The sequence below is a fragment of the Jaculus jaculus genome, chromosome 3 (assembly GCF_020740685.1).
Source record: "Jaculus jaculus isolate mJacJac1 chromosome 3, mJacJac1.mat.Y.cur, whole genome shotgun sequence".
In the NCBI taxonomy this organism is placed as follows: Eukaryota; Metazoa; Chordata; class Mammalia; order Rodentia; family Dipodidae; genus Jaculus; species Jaculus jaculus.
In genome coordinates, this window is record NC_059104.1 from 169,089,959 (window position 1) to 169,115,171 (window position 25,213).

Genomic DNA, 25,213 nt, shown 5'->3' on the forward strand with positions numbered 1-25,213 from the left:
TTCCATGGAGCATTTGGTGACTGACAGGAAATGCTCTCTGATTGAAATTGTCTTCGTACATTGGTGTATTACATACATGAGACAACATTTAACATCATTCCATAGTGGTCCATAATTTATAGGAAAACCAAGGTTATATAACATCTTGGACTGCTTTTAAAATCTTCTTTGAGCTATTGATTCGATTCTGGCCATACTGTTACTAGATAGAAGTTTTTATCCACTCAGTCAGATGTCATAGCCTCTAAACAGTAATTGCAACAGCAAAATTAAAATTTAGGAGATTGCATTTGGCGATTTTTGATTTTTTTCCCCCCCTGTTTTGGATAGGTGCTATATGTAGTCTGTCTTCTCTTGCAGCTTTACTTTGGGTTGCTACTTGTTTAAAAAAAAAAAATGTATGTTCCTTATAGTACATTGACCAGTTTGTGTCTTTAAAATGTTTGTGCTTACTTTAACCTAAACAAGTGAAACTTCTATTTTTCTTTAAATACTCCACAATGGTGATTAAAGTATTAGTAAATTGTTTCTGCAGTTGCTAAAAAATTATTTAAGTAAGTATTTAGAATCCAGTACTAGAATGGGTAAATTTAGTTCTAAGTGATTCTGGTATATCAAAGTAATAAACTTTTTTTTGTGAAAGAAGATTTTAGAAATTTATAAATAACTTGGGTTGATTGAGGGGTGTAGCTCAGTTGGCAGAGTACTTGCCTAACATCACAGTACCCTGGGCTCAATCCCCAGCATACACAAGTATGGTGGTGGTACAAGCCTGTAGTTTCAGCACTCAAAGAGTATAGGCAGGGGGACCAGGAGTTCAGAGTCATCCTCAGCTACAAAATGAGTTGGAGCCCAGCCAGCTGTACACAAGACCATGTCCAGATACATGGATAGATATATGGGTGGGTGGGTGGGCGGGCAGGTGGATGGAGGATGGACAGACAGAGGTAGGTAGATGATAGATAGATAGATGATAGGTAGGTAGGTAAGTAGGTAGGTAGGTAGATAGATAGTAGATGATAAAAGCTTCAGGTTAAAGTGATCACAAACTGAGTAAGCAATGCAAACACATTGGTGTTGAAAACTGTTTAAAGGCTTTACAAATTATCTGGATGTGTTGGGACTTCTGGCTGACATACTTTTGGAAATGCTTTCTTTGTCATGTTTGGTATGTATAAGTGTAAGTGATCAAAAAAAGCATTGTGACAACATAACACCAGATTATCTGCCATAGCTGTCCTTATATTACTAACAAGGTTTTCTTTTTCCCTAATTATGCTGCATTATATTAGTTTGGTTATTGTCAAAATTTTTCAAGGACTGGAGAAATGGCTGCAAAGCTAAAGGATGTAGGGTCAATTCCCCAGGGCCCACGTAAATCAGATGCACAAGGGGATGCATGCATCTGGAGTTCCTTTGCAGTGGCTGGAGGCCCTGGAGTGCCCCTTCACTCTCTGTGTCTGTCTCTCAAATAAATAAAAAAAAATAGATATTTTTAAAAAATTTCAAGAGTACTACAAAATGAGCTGGGAGGATTTTATTCTTAAAATATGTTTTAAGTCACTGACAGTTACAATCAGATAAAATGGCGTTATGTTGGAGGCACATTAAAATTGGGTTCTTAATGTGCCATCCCCTTCCAACTTCCAGGGCATTTGGGAGCAGTTATGTCCTTCACTAGAGGAGGCATTTCCAGTAACATTAATCCCTCTGTCTACTCTCCTATACCAGATGTTAACTCATTCCAGCAAACTACGAAATGGATTGATGATGTCAGAACAGAAAGAGGAAGTGATGTTATCATCATGTTAGTAGGAAATAAAACAGATCTTGCTGACAAGAGGTATGAAGTGACTGTAATGCTTGGTTTCTATGTTAAGTAGTATGTTTGTTTACTCAAAAACATCATTTTATAAGGAGACCTATTTAATCTTTTCAGGCTATAACCTCTGAAATATAAGTATAAACATTAAATTCAATTCTTAAAGGAAAATGATTTTATTTTGTATAAGCCTATAAACAAATAACATTTCACAAAATTGTTACACTAAAGCCAATAAACATTTTACTTTTCTTAGGCCCCATAAGTGGGAAACAATGTTATATTAAAAGAACAAGGTTTAAATTTTTTTTTAAAAAATTATTTGTTTATTTTGACAGTGGGAAAGAATGAGAATGGGCACCCCAGGGCCTCCAGCCTCTACAAACGAACTCCAGACATGTGCATCCCCCGTTGTGCATATGGCTAACGTGGGTCCTGGGGAATTGAAATGGGTTCTTCAGCTTTACAGGCAAACGCCTTAACCACTAAGCCATTCCTCCAGCTCTAAACCTTTTTTTTTTTGGTTTTTCAAGGTAGGGTTTCACTCTAGCCCAGGCTGACCTGGAATTTACTGTGTAGTCTCAGGATGGCCTAGAACTCATGGCAATCCTCCTACCTCTGCCTCCCGAGTGCTGGGATTAAAGACATGCAATACCACGCCTGGCTCAAAGACAAGGCATTTTTTAAAACAAAGCTTAGGGCTGGAGAGATGGCCTAGCAGTTAAGGCGCTTGCATACAAAGCCTAAGAATGTCTGTTGGAATCACCAGATCCCATGTAAAGCCAGATGCAAAAGTGACACAAGCATGCAGTGTTGCACGTGCACACAAGGGGGCGCACACGTCTAGAGTTCTCTCACAGAGGCTGAAAGGCCCTGGTGCATCCATTCCCCCTCTCCCCTTCTCCCTCTCTCTGCTCTCTCTCAAAAAACAAAATAAAGGTTTCTTTGCCTTAAATTTTTTTAAAGAAAGCTTTAAAATATTCGTCAAGATTAAATGTACATACGTTTTATTGTCTCTACACATTAATTTTAATTTCATCATAATTCAGTGATGTGGTGTGTTTTAAATTGTGTTTGATTGAGTATGCTCTGTAGTTGAACTGAATATGAATAGATACATTGTGATACCTTAGTCAGATGAGCAAAGCCATAGTCAAGTCACAGGTTGCAAAAATTCACTGTAGCCAGGTGTGGTGGCGCACACCTTTAATCCCAGCACTCGGAAGGCAGAGGTAGGAGGATCGCTATGAGTTTGAGGCCACCTACCTCAAACACACACAAACACACACACACACAGAATCACTGTAAAACCCATGGCTTGAATATCTGCTTTCAGCATTTGTAAGTGGTTCTTTTCGTATTTTTTCTGCTTTAGTTTTGATCATAGTATTTAATGGTAGGAGCTTTTTACTATTTATTGTTGATTCATGAGTTAGATGATTTGGGGTAATGAGCTTGTGATATTAAACTGCTCCAGTGACATCAAATGTAGAGACTTTGCTCATTGCATCTCAAATAAATTAGTAGTATTGTTGAAAAAATAATTTTTCTTAGTTTAAAAATAAATTCTAAGCCCAGTCATGGTGGGCATGCCTTTAATTCAAGCACTTGGGAGGCAGAGGTAGGAGGATCATTGTGAGTTCAAGGCCACCCTGACTACCTAGTGAATTCCAGGTCAGCCTGAGCCACAGTGAGACCCTACCTCGAAAAAATCAAAAATAAATAAATAAATAATACATTCTAGAGCTGAGGAAATGGCTCAACAGTTAAAGACACTTGGTTTCAAGCCCACTGACCTGAGTTCAGTTCCCTAGTACCTACATAAAAGTGAATGTAAAATGGCGCATGTATCCACCACCTCAACATCCTATGATAATTCGGAAGCCTGTGGGCCAGCTAAATTGACACACATGCAGAGGTAAACAACACAACAAAAGACCCTGTTCCAAAAAGAAGTCAGAGGGCTGAAGAGATGGCTTAGCAGTTAAATGCTTGCTTGTGAAGCCTGAGGACCCTGGTTCGAGGCTTGATTCCCCAGTAAGTACCCATGTAAGCCAGATGCACAAGGTGGCGCATGCATCTGGAATTCATTTGAAGTGGCTGAAGGTTCTGGCTTGCCTATCCCCTCCCTCCCCTTCTCTCTCTCCCTCCTTCCCTTTCCCTCCCTCCCTCCCTCCCTCCCTATCTCCCTCCCTCCCTCCCTCCCTCCCTCCCTCCCTCCCTATCTCCCTCCCTCCCTCCCTCCCTCCCTCCTTCCCTCTCTCCCCTCCCTCCCTCCCTCCTTCCCTCATTCCCTCTCCCTCTCTCCCTCCCTCCTTCTCTGTCTGTTGCTCTCAAAAAAAAAAAAAAAAAGTCAGCTTAAAAAAAGCAGTTAAAGATGCTTGCTGGCTAAGCCTTGCTGCCCTTGGTTCAGTTTCCCAGTACCCATGTACAGCCAGATGCACAAAGTGGCACATGCATCTGTAGTTTGTTTGCACTGGCAAGAGAACCTGGCTTGCCCTCTCTCTCTTCTGTCTCTTGCTCTCTGTCTCTGTCTTGTTCTCAAATGTTTGTTTGTTTGTTCATTCGAGATGAGAGCGGGGCCTCTAGCCACTGCAAACAAACTACAGAAGCATGCACCATGTGTTCTGGCTTATGTGGGTCTGGGGAATTGAACTTGGGTTCACAGATGATCACCTTAACCACTATGCCATCTCTCTAGCCCTCAAATAAATATTTACTATTATTATTACTATTATTTATTTATTTATTTGAGACAGAGAATTGGTGCACCAGGGCCTCCAGCCACTATAAAATAACTCCAGACATACGTGCCACCTTGTGCATCTGGCTTACGTGGTTCCTGAAAAATCGATTTTGCAGGCAAAGGCCTTAACCGTTAAGCCATCTATCTCCCCAGCATGAGAATGATTTCTTTCTTTTTTTTTTTAAATTTTTATTAGCATTTTCCATGATTATAAAAAAATATCCCATGGAAATTCCCTCCCTCCCCCCACAAATAATATATATATAATCAGAAAAGGGCTAGAGAGGGCTTAGCGGTTGAGACACTTGCCTGCAAAGCCTAACAACCTTGGTTCAACTCCCCAGCACCCCCATAAAGCCAGGTACAAAAAATGGCACATGGCACCTGGAGTTTATTTATAGTGGCTGGAGGTCCTAGTCCACCCATATTTTCTTTCTTTCTCCCTCCCTTCCCCCCCCCCTGGCTTTTTTTGAGGTAGGGTCTTGCTCTTTATCCCAGGCTGAACTTGACTTCATTTTGTAGTCTTAGGGTATCCTTGAATCTCTCTCTTTTTCTCTCCCTCTCTCTTTCAAATGTATAAATAAATAAATAAAATACTCTCAGAAACATGCAGTGATGACCATACAAGAGGGTTTTTAAAAATCTTTATTTTTTAGTGTGTTGTGTGTATGCACATGTATTTGTCCTTGCTTTGCCTCATGCTTGCCTGTGATGGGTCACTTGTCCTGCTGTGACTGAAATGTTGGGTGTTCTGTTCCATTGCTCTTCCACCTGGTCTTTTCTTTTCTTTCTTTCTTTCTTTCTTTCTTTTTTTTTTTTTTTTAAGGTAGGCTCTTGCTGTAGCCTGGGCTGACCTGGAATTCACTATGTAGTCTCAGGGTGGCCTTGAACTCACAGTGATCCTCCTACCTCTGCCTCCTAAGTGCTGGGATGAAAGGCGTGCAGCACCATGTCCAGCTTCCACCTGGTCTCTTTTTGAGTCTCCCTTTTTGTCTCTTTACTAATTCTGGAACTTGGGGAGCTTTACAGATTCTCTGCTCCCCTTCAGGACTGGGTTTACAGGTACACAGACCACACCCATCTGTTTATGTGTGGGATCTGAAGATTTGAACTCAGCAGTCTCAGGCCCTCATACTTGTGTAGGAAGCCCACTTGACTGAGAAGCCATGTTCAATTCTCCAGTACCCACATAAGCCAGATGCACAAGGTGCAAGGTGGCCGATGTGTCTGGAGTTCATTTGCAGTAGCTGGCGGTCTGGTGTGCCCATTATGTCTGTCTGTCTGTCTCTCTCAAATAAATAAAATATTGTAAAAATTAAAATAATTTATTTTCAAGCAGAAAGCGAAACAGAGAGAGAGATTGATATAGAGAATAGACATGGCAAAGCCTCTAGCTACAGTAAAGGTACTCCAAGTGCATGCGCCACCTTGTACGCCTGGCTTTACACGGGTACTGGGAAATTGAACCTGGGTCCTTGGGCTTTGTAGGCTAGTACCTTAACCACTGAGCCATCTCTGCAACTCCCCTGAGATTTTTGTTGATTTGATTTATTTATTTTAATAAAGCCTAGCATGGAATTCAATATGTCACTCCAGCACAAAATATTCCTGCCTCCTGATTATGGGGATTGCAGATAAAAATCACCATGTCCAGCCAGCCCCTAACATACATACGTGTGTGTGTGTGTGTGTATGTATATGTATATATGTGTGTATATATGTATATTTATTTATTTGCCAGCAGAGAGTGATTGAAGAGAAAGAGACAGAATAGGCATGCCAAGGCTTCTAGTCACTGCAAACGAACATCAGTGGCATACACCACTTTGTGCATCTGGCTTTTCATGGGTATTGGGGAATTGAATCTGGGTCCTCAGGCTTTGCAGGCTGCTGAGCCATCTCTCCAGGCCAGCTCCTAACTTTTTAAAAGTAGAAAGATGGACAGGAGAGATACTCAGTTGTTAAAATGGTTAGTTTGCTTGCAAAGCCTAGTGGCCTGTTTCAATTCCCCAGTACCCAGGTAAAAAGCCTGACACAAAAGTGGCCCATGTATTTGGAGTTTGTTTGCAGTGGCAGGAGGCCTTGGCATGCTCATTCTCTCCCTTTCTAGGTCTCTCTCAAATAAATATTTTAAATTTTTTTGAGGTAGGGTTTCACTCTAGCCCAGCCTGACCTGTAATTGACTATGTAGCCTCAAACTCATGGCAATCCTCCTACCTTTGCCTCCTAAGTGCTGAGATTAAAGGCATGTGCCAACATGCCCAGCTTTTTTTTTTTTTTAGATTCTAAATGCATCTATATTTAAAAAAAATTTAAACATGCATGCATATACACACACATATATATATTTTGGTTTTTCAAGGTAGGGTCTCACTCTGGCCCAGGCTGACCTGGAATTTACTATGTAGTCTCAGGGTGGTCTTGAACTCACTGTGATCTTCCTACCTCTGCCTCCTGAGTGCTGGGATTAAAGGCGTGTGCCACCATGCCTGGCTAAAATATTTTCCTTATTTTACTTTTTAAATATTTTATTAGTTTATTAGAGGTAGAGAGAGAGAATGAGCAGGTCAGGGCTGCTAGCTACTGTAAAGAATCACATTACCTTGTACATCTGGCTTACATGTGTATTGGGGAATTGAACCTGGGTCCTTAGATTTCGCAGGCAAACACCTTAACTGCTAAGCCCTCTTTTTAGCCCCTGTTGTAATTTTATGAGAGAGAGAGAATTGGCACACCAGGGCCTCAAGCCATTGCAATGAAACTCCAGTTGTGTGAGCCACTATGTGCACGTGTGCAACTTTGCGTGCTTGCCTCACCTTGTGTGCCTGGCTTACTTGGGATCTGGGAAGTCAAACATGGGTCCTTAGGCTTTGCAGGCAAACCAGATTTTCCAATTCTTTTAAGGACTTTGGGTACTTAGTAATGCAAATTTCTCACTGTACAAATGAGAGAATATCATTTGGAAATACTATCTACAATATGTCTGTCTGCCCTAGTGAGATTCAGGGGAGTCCAACATCACTAATAATTCTACTCTTTCTTATTATCACCTCTGGTTGTGGTATGTTTTGAAAGTAAAACATATTGAAGAAAAGCAGCAAGAATTAAAGAGAGAAATTTCCTCATACAAGTGTACTGACTGTTCTGTTAATGGAAAAAGAGTTGAAATTTACTTCTTCTAGCTAGATGCATTTCACCACTCCAGAGATCTGTGCATTCTGAACAACAGAGTGTAATTACTTTTCCAATTATCTATCTGTGTGACTGTTCAGAAGTTCTTTCTGTTAAACAACAGGGCACTTAGCCTTTTCACATTCTTCTAGTGTCCCCAAAAATCTCTCCAGTCCTATTTTTAATATATATATATATATATATATATATATATATATATATATATATATATTTATTTGAGAGAGAGAGTGAAAGAGGCAGATAAGCACATACGTGCACCAGGACCTCTAGCCACTGCAAATGAACTGAAGAAGCATGTGCTGCCTTGTGCATCTGATTTCTCATTTGTACTGGGAAATTAATCCTGGGTACTTTGGCTTTGCAGGCATGCGCCTTAATTGCTAAGCCATCTCTCCAACCCAATTTATTTATTTGAGAGAGAGACAGGCAGAGAGAGAATGAGCAAACAAACTCCATATGCATGTGCCACCTTGTATATCCAGCTTTAAGTGGGTGCTGGGGAATCAAACCTGAGTCCTTTGGCTTTGCCAGCAAGCACCTTAAGCACTAAGCCATCTCTCCAATCCTTTAAAAATATTTTTATTGGGCTGGAGGGATGGTTTAGTGGTTAAGGTGTTTGACTACAAAGCCAGAGGACCTAGGTTTGATTCCCCAGGACCCACGTTAGCCAGATGCACAAGGCAGTGCACATATCGGGAGTTTGTCTGCAGTGACTGGAAACCCTGGAGCACCTATTCTCTCTCTTCCTCTTTCCCTATCAAATAAATTAAAGTTTAAAAAATATTTATTTATTTGCAAGCCAAGAAAATGATAATGGACATGCAATGCTAATGCTACTGCAGATGTATTCCAGATGCATGCCCTACTTTGTGCACCTGGCTTTACGTGGTTGCTGGGGAATCTTAACTCAGGTTGTAAGGATTTTCAAACCAGTACCTTTAGCCACTGAGAAATTCCCCAGGCCTCAAATAAATACTTTTGTTTATTGAGATAGGGTTTCACTCTAGTCCAGGCTGACCTGGAATTCACTATGTAGTCTCAGGGTGGCCTTGAACTCACGGTGATCCTCCTACATCTGCCTCGCAAGTGCTGGGTTTAAAGGCATGCATGAGGCACCACACCCAGCTATCAAATAAATATTTTTTATAATACAAAAGTATCCAGGCATGGTGGCGCATGCCTTTAATCCCAGCACTTGGGAGGCAGATGTAGGAGGATCGCCGTGAGTTCTAAGTTATCCTAAGACTACAGAGTGAATGTAGAGTGAGACCCTACCGCGGGAAAAAAAAAAAAGAAGTAGATTACAGGATGAATTCATACAAGTGTAAGTAAATTAGTTTAAAGGAGGGTTGCTTTAAAAATACGTTCAGCTGGGCTTGATGGCGCAGGTCTTTAATCCCATTACTTGGAAGGCAGAGATAATGAAGATTGCTTTTGAGTTTGAGGCCAACTTGAGACTACATAGTGAATTCCAGGTCAGCGTGGGCTCTTAGAACAAGACCCTACTTCGAAAAGTACAGCTGGGTATGTTTGGGAGAAATAGGGTCTCATGTGGCCCAGGCTGGCCTCAAGCTTTCTCTAGCTAAGAATAACCTTAAACTTCTGATTCTCCTTTTCTCCACCACCCAAGTGGTGGGATAGATATGTGCCACCACATCTTATTTTATGCTGTTAGAGATTGAACACAGGGTTTTGTGCACCCTAGGCAAGTACTCTACCAACTGAGCTGCATTCCCAGCCCCAGAATTACACAACTCTTAAGTTTTGCAGATTGATGCATTTTTAAACTTCTTTGTCACCAACACCAATAAAAACACTGTTTACAGAGTTTATTATATATTTTAGAAAGAAGTAAGAATTTGTCTTTTTAAATTTTTTTTCTATAGGCAAGTGTCAATTGAAGAAGGAGAGAGGAAAGCCAAAGAGCTGAACGTTATGTTTATTGAGACCAGTGCAAAAGCAGGGTACAATGTAAAGCAGGTAAGTCTCCTTTAAGGGTGAGTCAGTGTCACTATGTGTGGTAGACAGTTCCACAATGTCGGGACAAACATCCAATTTATGGGAGGAAGTTATATACTTCAAGCTTACAGAATCCAGAGGAAGTTCAACAATGAGTGCAGGATCTAGCTTCCATTCATGGATCCAAGAAGAGAGAGAGAGACTACCCCAGCCAGCAAACATCAAAAAGTAGCAAGCAGGACCCCCAGATCTCAAGCCTCTCTGTATACCTTTGTACTGGAATTTAGATCTGTCCCCCAAAACACCTTTGGGCTGGACCAGGATCCACTGCCAGTGATACCTCCTCCAGCCAGATGGCTGGAGAGCCAAGTTACAAACTTTTTTTTTTTTTGGTTTTTTTGAGGTAGGGTCTCACTCTGGTCCAAGCTGACCTGGAATTAACTCTGTCATCTCAGGGTGGCCTTGAACTCATGGCAATCCTCCTACCTCTGCCTTCCGAGTGCTGGGATTAAAGGCGTGCGCCACCACGCCCGGCTGAAGTTACAAACTTTAATAAAACACCTGAGTCTATTAGAGAGATATATTGAAAATGTCACACTAAATTAAGAAAACATAAAATAGTTGTGAGTATGCTATTTTCCCAGTTAATAGTGGGCCTCATGAACTAATAAAATATTTTCAAGTAGTGAAAAAATAAAAATAAATAAAAACACAGGGCTGGAGAGATGACTTAGTTGTTAAGGTGCTTGCCAGCAAAACCAAAGGACCCAGGTTTGATTCCCAGAACCCACGTAAGCCAGATGCACAGGTTCGTTTGCAGTGGCTGGAGACCGTGTTGTGCCCACTCCCATGCTGTCACGTACATCCCCACATTGTTGTTTTAAAAGTAAACTTTTCCTTATTTCAGAGTTTGATGCTCAAGACTGATAGATAAAAATAGATATATGCTTTCTGTAATAGTATGTGATTACTTCAATTTTTTTTTCTGAGGTAGGGTCTCACTCATGCCCAGCTGGAACTCACTATGTAAATAGGTGGCTTCCAGTCCACAGTGATCCTCCTGCCTCTGTCCTCCCAAGTGCTGGAATTAAAGGCGTGCTCCGGGGTTGGGGATTTAGCTCAGTAGATGAGGGCTTGCCTAGAAAGTACAAGGCCCTGGGCTAGGTCCTCAGCACTGGGGGGGAAAAAATTACAAGCCGGTCATGGTGATGCAGTTAATCCCAACACTTGGGAGGCAGAGGTGGAGAATTGCCGAGAGTTTGAGGCCACCATGAGACTACAGAATGAATTCCAGGTCAGCCTGAGCTAGAGTGAGACCCTTCCTCAGAAAAACCAAAAAAAAAAAGGGAAAGGTATGTACCACCACTCCCAGCGGATTACTTCATTTGAAATAAACTGGTGTTTTAAAACTGTTTTCAACAATAATTTTTTAATAATTTGAGGGGGGAATGAAGGCAGGAAAATATAAGGAGGTCTTTAATATTAATTACCAAGCTGTTTTCTACAAGATAAGTCAGCCAAAACTTAAACATGCTTAATTAATCATGGCTGTATATTACAGAGCAGTGGCCTCAGATTTATAGGGTTTACAGGCTATGAGACAGTCTTACTCTGTAGCCTTCAACTCATAACAATCCTTTTCCCGCTTGCCAAGTACTGGAATTACAAGCTTGAAGTTGCCATATTATTTTTTTGTTTGTTTGCTTGTTTTTTCGAGGTAGGGTCTCACTCTAGCCCAGGCTGACCGGGATTCACTATGGAGTCTCAGGGTGGCCTCGAACTCAGAGCGATCCTCCTACCTCTGCCTCCCGAGTGCTGGGATTAAAGGTGTGCATCACCACGCCCGGCTATATTACTTCTTTTAAAAACAGATTTTATCTACTTATTAAGTAGAGACAGAGACAAGGAGAAAGAGTGTGTGTGAGAATGGGTGCACAATCTCCAGACACATGCGCCACCATGTGCATCTGGCTTATATGGGACCTGGAGAATTGAACTACATCTAAACCACCAAGGCATCTTTCCAGCCCCATATCACTGTTTTTCTAAGTGATCAACTGTCCAAGCTGCCTGTGATAAATGACTCCTTTTTTTTTTCTCAGATCCCAGACCCTGGTGAAACTATTAGGTAACTCACCACAGTATTTTGAAGATTTCCCATCAAAATTTTATATTCCTAGAACATATTAATACATATGGACTATATTAAGTGATAAGTGGCTCAACCTTGAAATTTAAAAAAAAGTTGCCAGGCGTGATGGCACACACCTTTAATCCTAGCACTCAGGAGGCAGAGGTAGGAGGATCGCCATGAGTTCGAGGCCACCCTGAGACTACACAGTGAATTCCAGGTCAGCCTGGGCTAGAGTGAGACCCTACCTCAAAAGAAAAAAAGTTATTTGCAAGCAGAGAGAATGAGAATGGATATACTGTTGCAAACAAACTCCGTCTGACTAGAGTGTTCAGTACTGAAGAATCAAACTCAGGCCTTACAAGCTTTTTTTGTTTTGTTTTGTTTTTTTGAGGTAGGGTCTCACTCTGCTCCAGGCTGACCTGGAATAACTGTAGTCTCAGGGTGGCCTTGAACTCATGGCAATCCTCCTACCTCTGCCTCCCAAGTGCTGGGATTAAAGGTGTGTGCCACCACGCCCGGCTCCTTACAAGCCTTCCCTCCCCCCCCCCAGGCTGACCTGGAATTAATCCTTACAAGCTTTTTAAGCAAGTGTATTTAAATACTAAACTTTCTCTAGAATTTTAAAAAATATTTTATTTTACTTATTTTTTAATTTATTTATTTGAGAGAGAGAGAATGAGGCAAAGAATGAGAATGGGAGTGCTGGAGCATCCAGCTGCAGCAAATGAACTCAAGACATACGTGCCACCTTGTGTACATCTGGTTTATGTGGGTCCTGAGGAATCCAACCTGGGTTCTTGGCTTTGTAGGCAGGATCTAAAGGCCAAGCCTTCTCTCCAGCCCCAACTCACCCCCAGAATTTGTTTAGCAGCTTTATTGGAGTGTAAATTGTAGGTTCTAATCTGAAATGTTCAAAAATACGAATGTTTTGATCCCCTACATGATGCCACAAGTGAAATATTCCACACCTGTCCTCATGCAGTCAAAATACAGGCTACTAGTTAGACATGTTGGTGCAGGTTTTTAATCCCAGCACAGGGAGAAAGATTGCTATGAGTTTGAGACCACCCTGAGAATACATGGTGAATTCCAGGTCAGCCTGGGGGCTAGAGCAAGACCCTACCTCAGGGGGGGAAAAAAAAGTTACATGTTTTTTATTTTATAAGGATTTTTTTGACAGTGCATTAGTTAGGATTTTATTTTAGAATCAGAGACTGTTAATTCTTAGCTTAATCAAGGAAGTAAGATCTTGAACTCCCCCAAAATGATAGAATGAAACCCAAAAGGGATTAACATTTTAATAAGGGGCTGGAGGGATGGCTTAGTGGTTAAGTCATTTGCCTACAAAGCCAAAGGACACAGGTTCGAATCTCCAGGACCCACGTTAGCCAGATGCACAAGGGGGCGCACGCATCTGGAGTTTGTTTACAGTGACTAGAGGCCCTAGTGTGTCCATTCTCTCTCTTTCTCTGTCAAATAAATAAATAAAAATAAAAAAGTATTTTTTAAAATACTTCTAAAAATAAAACTTCTTAAAAATAAGAACATTTAAATAATAGCTTAAAAATCTTTCCCCTTGAATTTATCAGCTACACAGAAGGTATTGCGTCTTAAGGGAAAATGACTTGCTGAATTGAAATTATGTTTTTTTTTTCCTTCTTACTTTGATTTGAAATATTAACTAAGAAATATTTACCTCTGCCTACTGAGTGCTGGTAATCTTTATTTATTTATTTGAGAGAGAGAGAAAGAAGTAGTCAGAGATAGAGACAGTGGGCACTCCATGGCCTCCAGCCACTGCAAATGAACTCCAGACACGTGCCATCTTATCCATCTGGCTTATGTGGGTCCTGGGGAGTCCAAGGTCCTTTGGTTTTGCAAGCAAATGCCTTAATCAGTAAGCCATCTCTCCAGCCCCTCATCTTTTTATCTTACTTAATTATTAAGTAATTAATAACAATTTATCACAGGCAGAAAGGATGATAACTTAATTTAAAAATGCTATTTCATCATCAGAAATACACTAAATAAATATACTGAATATATATTTGTCTACATGGGCAAATGTTAAAAAGTACTAAGGCCAAAACTGAATTTTTTTAAAAAAATTTTTATTTATTTATTTGAGAGCGACAGACACAGAGAGAAAGACAGATAGAGGGAGAGAGAGAATGGGCGCGCCAGGGCTTCCAGCCTCTGCAAACGAACTCCAGATGTGTGCGCCCCCTTGTGCATCTGGCTAATGTGAGACCTGGGGAACTGAGCCTCGAACTGGGGTCCTTAGGCTTCACAGGCAAGCGCTTAACCGCTAAGCCATCTCTCCAGCCCAAAACTGAATATTTTTATCTAGAGCAAAAATTTTTTTTTGTGGCTTTTCAAGTTAGGGTCTCACTCTAGTCCAGGCTGATATGGAATTCACTATGTAGTCTCAGGGTGGCCTTGAACTCATGGCAGTCCTCCTACCTCTGCCTCCTGAGTGCTGGGATTAAAAGCATGTGCTATGTACTCTTATTTTTTTTTTATTTCTTTATTTTTGCTGTACTGTATAGCTCTATTTTTTTTAATTAATTTGTTTTTCATGGACAACTTCCATGATTGTAAGCGATATCCCATGGTAATTCCCTCTGTCCCCCCACTTTCCCCTTTGAAACTCCACTCTCCATCATATCCCCTCCCCCTCTCAATCAGTCTCTCTTTTATTTTGATATCATCATCTTTTCTTCCGATTATGATGGTCTTGTGTAGGTAATGTCAGGCACTGTGAGGTCATGGATATCCAGGCCATTTTGTGTCTGGATGACCTGTCAATTGATGAGAGTGGGGTGTTGAAGTCACCCACTGCAACTGGTGTTTTGTATTATCTGTGACCTTAGTTTTAATAGCATTTGTTTGATGAAGTTAGGAGTCCCCGTGTTCTATGCATATGTTTAAGATTGTAATGTCCTCCTGTTGGTGTATGCCTTAAATCAATATAAAGTGACCTTCCTTTTCTTTCCTAACTAATGTTGGACTAAAGTCTACCTTGTCCAATACTAGGATAGCAACCCCTGCTTGTTTTCTAGGCCCATTTGGTTGAAACACCATTTTCCAACCTTTCACCCTAAGATAGATCCTTTGTAGAAAGGTGAGTTTCTTGGTGGCAACAAATTGAAGGATCCTGCTTTTTAACCCAGCAAACCTATGTCATTTGGTTATGGCATTGAGGCTGTTAATATTAAGAGATATTATTGAAAGGTGTGTATTTTTGCCATTTTTTGTAGTTCTGGTTTTACCTTTGCTCTCTTGTATTAACTAGTATTTGAGTATAGTTTGTTTTTTTCCAGGTTCCTTATATATGTTTTTCTCTTCAGCATGAAGGATTCTTTCAAGTATTTTGTGTAGAGCTGGTTTTGTCTTCAAATATTCCTTTAGCCTGCTTTTGTCGTGGAATGTCCTTATTTCTCCATCTATTTGAATGGATAACTTTGCAGGATAAAGTAACCTTGGTTGACAGTTGTTATCTTTCAGAACTTGGAATACATTACTCCAAACCCTTCTGGCTTTTTTAAAGTTTGTGTTGAGTAATCTGTGATCCTGATGGGCTTGCCTTTGTAGGTAACTTGATTTTTCTCTTTTAACTACTTTCAATATTTTTTCTTTGGTTTGTATGTTTGGTTGTTTAATTATAATATAGTGAGGAGAGGTTCTTTCCAGACTTTGTCTCTTTGGTGTTCTAAAGGATTTCTGTATTTGTACTGGCATTTCTTTCCCAATTTTGGGGAAGTTTTCTTCTGTGATTTTGTTGAAAAAGCCTACTATGCCTTTGGAGCGAAATTCTCCTTCTACTATACCTTGAATTCTTATGTTTGATGTCTTCATAGTATGCTGAATATCTTGAAATTCCCATTCATACTTTCCTATTAGTTTGTCTTTCTCTTTGTCGGACTGTATTAGATCTGCATCTGGTCTTCTAGTTTAGATATTCTGTCCTCTCCATCCATTCTACTGATAAGATGTTCTACAGAGTTTTTTATTTCATTGACTATGTTCTTCATTGTTAGTAATTCTGGTTGATTTTTCTTTATTATTTCTATTTCCTTATTTATGTCTTGTATTGACCTTTTTATTTCATTAAATTGATTTCCTGTGTATAATACTTTTTGGTGGATTTATATTGTCTTGATTTTTTGTGTTTCTTTTGTTATATTTTTGCATCTTGGATTAATTTAATGCTTGAATTTTCTAGTTAGCTGTAGTGTTGTTATATATATATTCAGGTAGGCTGAGTGGAGCAAAATACAGGCAGATTCTAAAATTTAACTAAACAGTGTACACATTCAATGAAAAACATCACAGAAGCTGGGTGTGGTGGTGCACGCCTTTAATCCCAGCACTTGGGAGGCAGAGGTAGGAGGATCGCCGTGAGTTGGAGGCCACCCTGAGACTCCATAGTGAATTCCAGGTCAGCCTGGACCAGAGTAAAACCCTACATCAAAAAAAACTTTAAAAAAAAAGGAAGAAAGAAAGAAAGAAATATAGCACAGAGTATTTATGCAGGAGTAGGTGTTATGAAAACCAGATTCTCTAACAATATTACTGCCCCTTAGGTTGTGTGGTGCCCCACACCCTTAATCCTGTCAACAAGGAGGTTAAGATTTCTGGTCTGTTAAGGGTTCCAAGTCAGCTTGTAACCAAGTTTGTCTCTTCCCTAATGAACAACAGAAGAGGAAACAAAGGCACTATAAATCAGGAAGCAACAAATGACAAGCCCCAAATATAGCTTATTTAAGAATGGCAAATCTGGGCTGGAGAGATGGCTTAGCAGTTAAGCGCTTGCCTGTGAAGCCTAAGGACCCCAGTTCAAGGCTCAGTTCCCCAGGACCCACATTAGCCAGATGCAAAAGGAGGCGCAAGCATCTGGAGTTCACTTGCAGTGGCTGGAAGCCCTGGCATGCCCATTCTCTCTATCTGCCTTTCTGTCTGTGTCTGTTGCTCTCAAATAAATAAATAAAAATAAACAACAAATTTTTAAGAAGAATGGCAAATCCGACCATCCAACAGATTTAACATATAATTTATCCTGACATGGAAGGTACGATTAGCACTTCTGGTTCAAGCCTATTTACCAGGCTTATTTGTCGGGTACTGACCTGGTATAATCCCAGTTACCTTTTGGGATTATTTTGATCTCAGTTATGTTGTGCTCCTGCTTGGATCCGTCTTTGCTGCGCTGTGGGCTCAGGTAGGCTGGCTGGGATACTGGATCGCTGCTCTGGCTGCCTGTGCTGGGTTCTGTGTAGGTGAGCTCCCTTCCCCAGGTCTCCAGTGCTTGTTGGTGCTTGTGCTGGCATTGGGGTGGGGATGCGGTCCTGTGGATGGTAGCTGAAGTTCTCTCGCTGGTCCACGTGATCCTCTACCTCACGAGCTACGGTCCTCCCTTCGTACTTCTTGAATTTGTGAGGAGCTCTGGTGTGAGTGGAAAATCCTCTCACCTTGCTTTTCCTGCAGCTCAGGCCCAGCCTAATGTACGGCTAGAGCCATGTGGACCTGGTTCTGCCCCTGCTGGAGCCGCCTCTGCCTTCTTTTATGGGTTTTAGACACTCTGGATCTCCTACTTCTTTGCTATAGTTGATAATTTCTTATACACCTCACTTTTTAGTAGAAGAGTATATTTTGATATTTTGCTGGTGGGGTTTTTTTTTTTGGCTTTTTCTCCCTTAGGCTGCTGTGGTGTGGTTCCTACGCCACCATCTTAACTGGAAGTCCCTTTTGTACTGGTTGTGCAGTGGTTTAAATGTGTGGCCCCATACACTTGAGTCTCTAGTGGTTGGACCCCTACTGAGAAAGAGGTATGTCACTGGGGGTGGTTCTTCAGAGTCTAGCCCTAATATATGTTTGGGGACAGACCTTATGTTTACCCCGAAGTTGTATGGAAAGCAGTTTGGGGCTGTAGCTGTTGATGCTTTTAAAATATATGTATTTTTATTTAATTGCAAGAGAGTGAAAGAGGTAAATAGAGAATGGGTGCGCCAGGGTCTCTAGCCACTGCAAAGGAACTCCAGGAACATGTGTCACTGTGTGTCTCTGGCTTACATGGTTACTGAGGAGTCTAACCTGGGTCCTTAGGCTTTGCAGGCAAGTGCTTTAACTGCTAAGCCATCTCTATAGCCCTGTTTGTGCTTTTCTGTGTTTGTTGGCTTTTTGGTGATGTTTCTCTGCTGTGCTCTATGGAAATGAGTGAACTTCTGCTGCTGATGGTGCTCCCTTGGATTCTGCAAGCCTAAGATAAACCCTTTCCTTCAGTAAGCTGTTTCTAGTCAAGTGTTTGTCCAGCAATAAGAAACTGACTGCAACAGGTTATATATATGAGAGGCGATTTATTAAAAGGTATTGGCATTTTTTCTGGTGCATGTAATTTTAAATTGAGAAGATTGATATTCTGCTTTTGTTTTACTCGAGTAGGATTCTCTAACTTTGTATTAATTAAAATAGATATTTGCTCTCCTGGAGGGAGTGTATTATTGGGGGCGGGCTTATGAGTGTTAGAGCCAGTTTCCCCTTGCCAGTGTTTGGCACACTCTCCTGTTTCTATTGTCTACCTTGTGTGGGCCAGGGGTTGATGCATCGTTTTCTCCTGCCATTGTGGAGCTTCCCCTGAGCCTGTAAGCCAAAATAAACCACTTTTTCCCACACACAAAAACAAAGAAACAAACAAACAAACAAACAAAAAAAGATATTTGCTGTCTTAAAAGGGTGTAATACTCTCCTAAATTTACCTAATATACTCTGTCAGTCCAGGTTTTGTAAGTCTTTTATGTTTGTTCATAAAAGTAGCTTTTGGGCTGGAGGGATGGCTTAGCGGTTAAGGCGTTTGCCTGCAAAGCCAAAGGATCCAGGTTTGATTCCCCAGGACCCGCGTTAGCCAGATGCACAAGGTGGTGCATGTGTCTGGAATTTGTTTGCAGTGGATGGAGGCCCTGGCGCACCCATTCCCTCTCTCCTCCCCCCTTCTGATGTCTAAAGTATTTATATTTGAAATTGTACTCATACTGATACAAATAGACCCACCTTATGCAATTAATGCTACATTGATTTGATATGCTAATAATTATAGCAACTATATGATCACCTGGGCACAGTGACACACTCATGTAATCCCAGTACTTGGTAGGTGGAGGCAAGAGATTCTCAATTCAAGGTTAGTCTGGGCTACAGAGGGAGACCCTGCCACAAAAAGGTGGAGTGGGGAGAGGCTGGGGGCATGGCTCAGTGGGTAGTGTCTGCTGCGCAAGCATGAATGAGGACCTGAGTTCAGATCTCCAACACCTAGGTAAAATGCCAGTTGTGGTGGTGCTTGCCTGTAATCTCAGGTGCTGACTGGCTAGGTAGTCTAGCTGAATCAGAGGGAGACCCTACCTTGAAAAAACAAACCATAAAAGAATAATATGGAAAATGATTGAGGAAGACACCCAACATTGGCCTCTGGCCTCCATACACGCATGCCAATATATATGAACACTCATATATACCCCATGTTAAAGAAATAGCTATTAAAAAATTAATAGAACCTTTATGAGTTTTGTTGATGCAGAGTTTGCAGCATGCCAGAAATGATGGTCAGTAAACATTCTCCAGTCCAATATCAAGCAGCTATTCGGGCTGGATAGTGATTCTTAAGCCTAACTTTGTCACATCTCTAAAATTCTACTAAAATCCAAAACAATTACAGTTTTCTCTAGTCTTCCTTAAGGCTATTATGTAAGGGGTTAAAGTTTTACAATTTGCTCTTTTTGTAAATTTCTCATTTCTGGCTCTTCATTCATTCTGTTCCTTATCTGCTTAGCAACATATATGGGGTACTTTACAAAATTTTTATTTATTTATGTATTTTAATTATTTTTTGGCTTTTTCGAGGTAGGGTCTCTCCCAAGCCTGACCTGGAACTCAACTCCATATAGCTCAGGCTAGCCTGGAACTCATGGTGATCCTGTTACCTCAGCTTCCCAAGTGCTGGGATTAAAGGCATGTGCCAGCACACCTGGCTTTTTTTGTTGTTGTTGTTTGTTTGTTTTCTTATGTATTTGAGAGGGAATGAGCTCCAAGGCCTTTTGTTCTGCAAACCAGCTCTAGAGCACGTGTCACTTGTATTATTTTACCAAATGAATGATTTGTCCCTTGTCTGAATTTCCGAAGAACTTTGACTCAAATGACATTTTTGCTGCTTATTCCATAGCTCTTTGCTCATGCCTGCCCTCACAGTTGGAAAGCAGAGATGGTGTTTCTATGAATGGGCTTTATTGGTGGTAGTATTGTTTGAAATAAGATTTCATGTAGCCCAGGCTGGCCTCAAACTCCTGATCCTCCTGCCTCCACCTCCTAGGTGCTGGCATTACAGACATGCATCACCACCCTTGTCTAGACACACTGTTTTAGTAAGCACCATGGTGCTGATGTCTGCGTAGTAACGTAAAAGCCATGTCCTTTAACATGCCGTCACATGCTCACCCACTTTGATCCCTCCTCTTGGCCACAGCTCTTCCGACGTGTAGCAGCGGCTTTACCAGGGATGGAAAGCACACAGGACCGAAGCAGAGAAGACAGTATCCTTTTTGACTTTGTGAGAAAGTTTTGCTATCACTGCTCTTCTTTAGAGCCCTACTTGGTTGTTGTTTGTGTTATTTTGCTCTTTGCTGGGGCATCTGAGGCAAATAGCTTAAGAAAGGAAGAGTTTCTTACTTCCTTGAAGCACCAAAGCTCTGACACCCAGAACAGCTCTAGTTGTTGGGAGCAGGAGCCTGAGCCAGCTGTCACGTTGTATCTGCCTTCTGCAAGCAGAGATGAATTCCAGTCTCTCCTTTTTATTTATTTATGCACTTCACAGATCAGTGTGGGGGAGGGCTGCAGCAGGCTCTTCCCACTGCAAATGAATGCCTATCCAGCTTTACATGGGTGGTGGGGAATGACCCTAGACCATCAGGAAGTACTTGCAAAGTGGGTAAGCTGCTGAACAATTTTCCCGGCCCATGGAATGGCACCACCCACATCCAGGATGGTTCTACCACCTCAGCTAAGCCTCTCTTAACGCCTTCACAGACATACCCAGGGGCTTGTCTTCTAGTTGCCTTTAAGTCTGGCTGAGTTGGCAAGATTAACTTTCATAGTCAGCTAATGAATATTGGGCTGTTGCCTTCAGTATCCAGCAATTGATAAATTGGGTACACAGAGAAGAGCTTTGCTGTCACCAGTTGGGTCTCATTGTCCAAGTACATCCTTTGTAGCCTTCTGCTTTATATAACTATTCAGTAGTAATTGTTTGCTTGCTTACTCCCTCATTTGCTTGCTTGCTTGCTTTCTTTTCTTTTTCCTTTTCTCTTTCCCTTCCCTTCCCTTCCCTTCCCTTCCCTTCCCTTCCCTTCCCTTCCCTTCCCTTCCCTTCCCTTCCCTTCCCTTCCCTTCCCTTCCCTCCCCTTCCCTTCCCTCCCCTTCCCTCCCCTCCCCTCCCCTCCCCTCCCCTCCCCTCCCCTCCCCTCCCCTCCCCTCCCCTCCCCTCCCCTCCCCTCCCCTCCCCTCCCCTCCCCTCCCCTCCCCTCCCCTCCCCTCCCCTCCCCTCCCCTCCCCTCCTCCCCCTCCCCCCCCTCCCCTCCCCTCCCCCCTCCCCTCCCCTCCCCTCCCCAGTGTTTCACTCTAGCCCAGGCTGGCCTGGAATTTCAGTATGTCATCTCAGGGTGGCCTCAGAGTTTCGGTGATCCTCCTACCTCTGCCTCCTAAGTGCTGGGATTAAAGGCGTGTGCCACCATAGCCGGCTCCTTCATTTGCTTTTTGTTTTCCTTGATTGTATTTATTTATATTTAAATTTAAAAAAAAATATTTATTTATTTGGTTTTTTGAGGTAGGGTCTCAGTCTGGTCCAGGCTGACCTGGAATTCACTATGTAGTTTCAGGGTATCCTCGAACTCATGGTGATCCTCCTACCTCTTCCTCCTGAGTGCTGGGATTAAAGGTGTGCACCACCATTCCTGGTTTATTTATTTATTTTGTTTTGACAGAGAAAGAGGGAAAGAGAAAAGAGAATGGGTACACCAAAGCTTCGAGCCAGTGCAAACAAACTCCAGACGCTTGTGCATCTGGCTAATGTGGGTCCTGGGGAATCCAACCTGAGTCCTTCGGCTTTGCAGGCAAACGCCTTAGTTCATAAGCCATGCTATCCCTCCAGCCCACATTTATTACTTTTTTTTTTTCAAGGCAGAGTTCTGCTCTAGCTCAGGCCAACCTGGAATTTACTCTGTGTTTTCAGGGTGGCCTCGAACTCACTGCAGTCCTCCTACCTCTGGATTGCTGGGATTAAAGGCGTGCGCCACAACGCCTGGCACATTTATTACTTTTAATAGCATAATATCTTTTCCTGAGTTGAAGTAACATTATGAATTTTTTCCCCAAATTTGTAAGCTATTGTCAAAACTTTTATTTTAGTTAATTCTTTTATTGTTTGTTTTTGTTTTTCAAGGTGGGGTCTTGCTCTAGCCCAGGCTGACCTAGAATTCACTCGGTAGTCTCAGGGTGGCGTCAAACTCACAGCGATTCTCCTACCTCTGCCTCCCAAGCACTGGGATTAAAGGCATATGGCACCACGCCTGGCTTTATTATACTTCTTTTTTTTTTTTTTTTTTTTTCTTGATTTTTCAAGGTAGGGTCTCGCTCTAACCCAGGCTGACCTGGAATTCACTTGGTAGTCTCAGATGGCCTCAAACTCACAGCAATCCTCCTACATCTGCCTCCCAAGTGCTGGGATTAAAGGCATGTGCTACCATGCCCGGCTATTATACTTAATTATTTAAGGAATAACATCTTTATATGGTTTCTTGCTCCTGTAAAATAATTTCCTTAGACTGGATTCCTATGAGCAAGGTTGTATTGCATTGTGACTCTTATATGCAATGGCTATATAAACAAGTGATTCCAGTTGAGCACATGAATTGCAAGGCAGGTCCAGAAAATAGTGACTACATTCTGAAGACAAATAGGAATATGTGGGGGCTTGTTAGAGTACAACTGAATCAGAATTGTCCTTTCCTGTTTGACTCCTTAACCTTTGTTTCAGTGATTGATATAAAACTGGAAAAGCCTCAGGAGCAACCAGTTAGTGAGGGAGGCTGTTCCTGCTAATCTCCCAAGGCGTCTTCAACCCTGCAGAAACTCACTGCTTTGGCCCCATACTCTTTCATTGACTGCAGTGTGAATATTGGCTTGAATCTTTCCCCTTCAGTAATAACGTATTGCAAGTCATCATTGCTGCCTGTCTCGTGGAGATGACCTATTAGCTTCACAAGCACAAAAAAAGTCAGTGTCTTCATTATTTATATTTTAAAAAAAAGCCAAAAGATTCCAGCATACTCCAGTGATAACTTTGAAGATTAGATACATTTTCTTAATATTTTTTCCTTTTTTAATGTTATGATAATGTACTTTAAAATTATGAAAATCTCAGCAGTGTGAGTGTGGCTTGCTTAAGGAGCAATCTGTTCACAGCAGCATTTGCCTACCTTCTTGATCTCATGTAGCTTTCCTCGCCTGTTCAACGTCCCTTTTCCTGTTCATCCCTTCTGTAAAACAAATAAGAGGTGGCAAGCAGCAGTACAACCAAGCCCATTGGAGTTACCCTTAGGTTTTACAGTTACCATTTACTCGAGGCCATGAGCCAGGATTCCAAAATTATCCTTGAGCACTGATGTAAATTGCTTAGACCTTCTTTGAGGCTAAAACTCAGCTATCATGGTGGGCAGTGCTTGAATGAAGAAAGGTTTCTGGTGTATCCTGCAAATGAGTCCTAATGAACCTACTAAGTACTTATAAATAAAGGAACGTAAATGTATTTCTAACCAAAACAGATGACCCTTTCACATGAGCCTAATTTAAACTCCAGGAGTGAAGAGTAACCAAGTGCTTAGAACAGATTTTTAGTAATTGATTTTGAAATCATAAAGTTCTAAGAATTATTACTCCCCAGATTTGTAAATTGTCGAAATTGTTTAAAAAAACAAACAATGAAAATGTTTAAGCAATAGATTTTTCTTTTGTAAAAATGCTATGCAGGCAAGGCATTATAAAAAGTGCTTTAAGAACCAACAGAATATTTAAATTTGCCACCATGGTCAAATCTGTACCTAGTAGAAATGATGTGTAAAGTTTACCAAGAAAAGAACCCTCACAGCGTAGCAGACTCTCTGCTCTGGACATTCGAGGTCAGAATTGAAGATGGAAGTAACGTCATTGTAAGGCACTAGAGGCAGATCAGAAAAAGCATACACTGTGAAGAGGGAAAGGAGAGAATAGAAATAAAGTCAATATTATGCAGATTTATGCCTTATTTTTTAGCATTTTTTTAAATGTTGGGTCTTTCAGGCTGATTTTACTTTTTATTAGATCTGTATAGATTGGTTAGATAACTAGTGATTTAGTTTTGTAAGTAAGCTACAATTAATCTTTTTTCTTTGGTGATATTTATTTCTTTGGTTGTTCTTTTTTTTTCCACTTTAAACTTTTAGGTGTTTTGTTGAATCTACTTAGAGCTTCGTCACCATGGCAATATGTATTTCCCTTAACACATTATAAACAAATATACTAGGAGTGCACCCTTTAATAGTTATTGTGAGATTGCTGTGTAAGTTAATAAACACATTTGTAAATACATTATTTGCAGGGGAAACAAATTCTGAGTTATGGCTCAGAAAAAAGCCTGCTGAATTTATGTTGTAAGCATTACTTAACACAGTATAAAGCTGAAAAGGCAACAAAAATAACTTCATACTTCCTCATCTCCTTATTGCAACAAATCCTTAACTGGGAAAACCTTACTCCCTTCTCCTTCCTCCTCCACTTCTCACTTATTGTCACCTTGTAATATTCAGAGAGCACTTGGTTTTATGGATCTGAATAGAGACATGTTTTCGGATAATCATTAGCCCACATACCCTGTAACTTATACTCAAGGGATGGAGTTGTAAAGTGCTTTTATAATACAATATTATTGTTAAAAGCAAGGAGTAACTTTTGTTTTATTTTGACATGGCATGTCCTAAAATAAATATCAATTCAATATGGCAGATGGGTCCTATTCTTTATTTGAAAGTAGTTGTGATTTCTGAAAAAGGGATGATTGTCTTCTTGTACTGTTGCTTTTTATTCTTTTTATGTATCTTTTAGGAAATAACCAATATATTGCTTTCAATATTGGTCTTTTATTTTTTTGGCTTGAGGTTTTTCAACTGAACATTTCAACATTTCAGTGAAATGTGTTCATGGTCCAGAGTTTTTTTTAATAAGCACAATTTTGCTGCCAAAAATATATAAATAAAACATCACAGAAACAAGTATTGACTTGGTT

The 25,213-nt window shown here is 41.0% G+C and overlaps 1 protein-coding gene across 2 annotated transcripts in view; it reads left to right on the forward strand.

Moving 5' to 3' along the window:
* Rab6a (RAB6A, member RAS oncogene family) overlaps window positions 1-24,930 on the forward strand; it is a 63,740-nt gene extending 38,810 nt beyond the window's left edge. For both annotated transcript variants that reach the window (XM_045145797.1, XM_045145796.1), the window contains exons 5-8: window positions 1,732-1,843; window positions 9,647-9,740; window positions 20,366-20,432; window positions 22,931-24,930. In XM_045145797.1, the coding sequence (XP_045001732.1) occupies window positions 1,732-1,843; window positions 9,647-9,740; window positions 20,366-20,432; window positions 22,931-22,995 (338 nt within the window). In that variant the 3' untranslated portion in view covers window positions 22,996-24,930. The remainder of the gene's footprint in view (window positions 1-1,731; window positions 1,844-9,646; window positions 9,741-20,365; window positions 20,433-22,930) is intronic.
* Window positions 24,931-25,213: the final 283 nt, after the last annotated feature.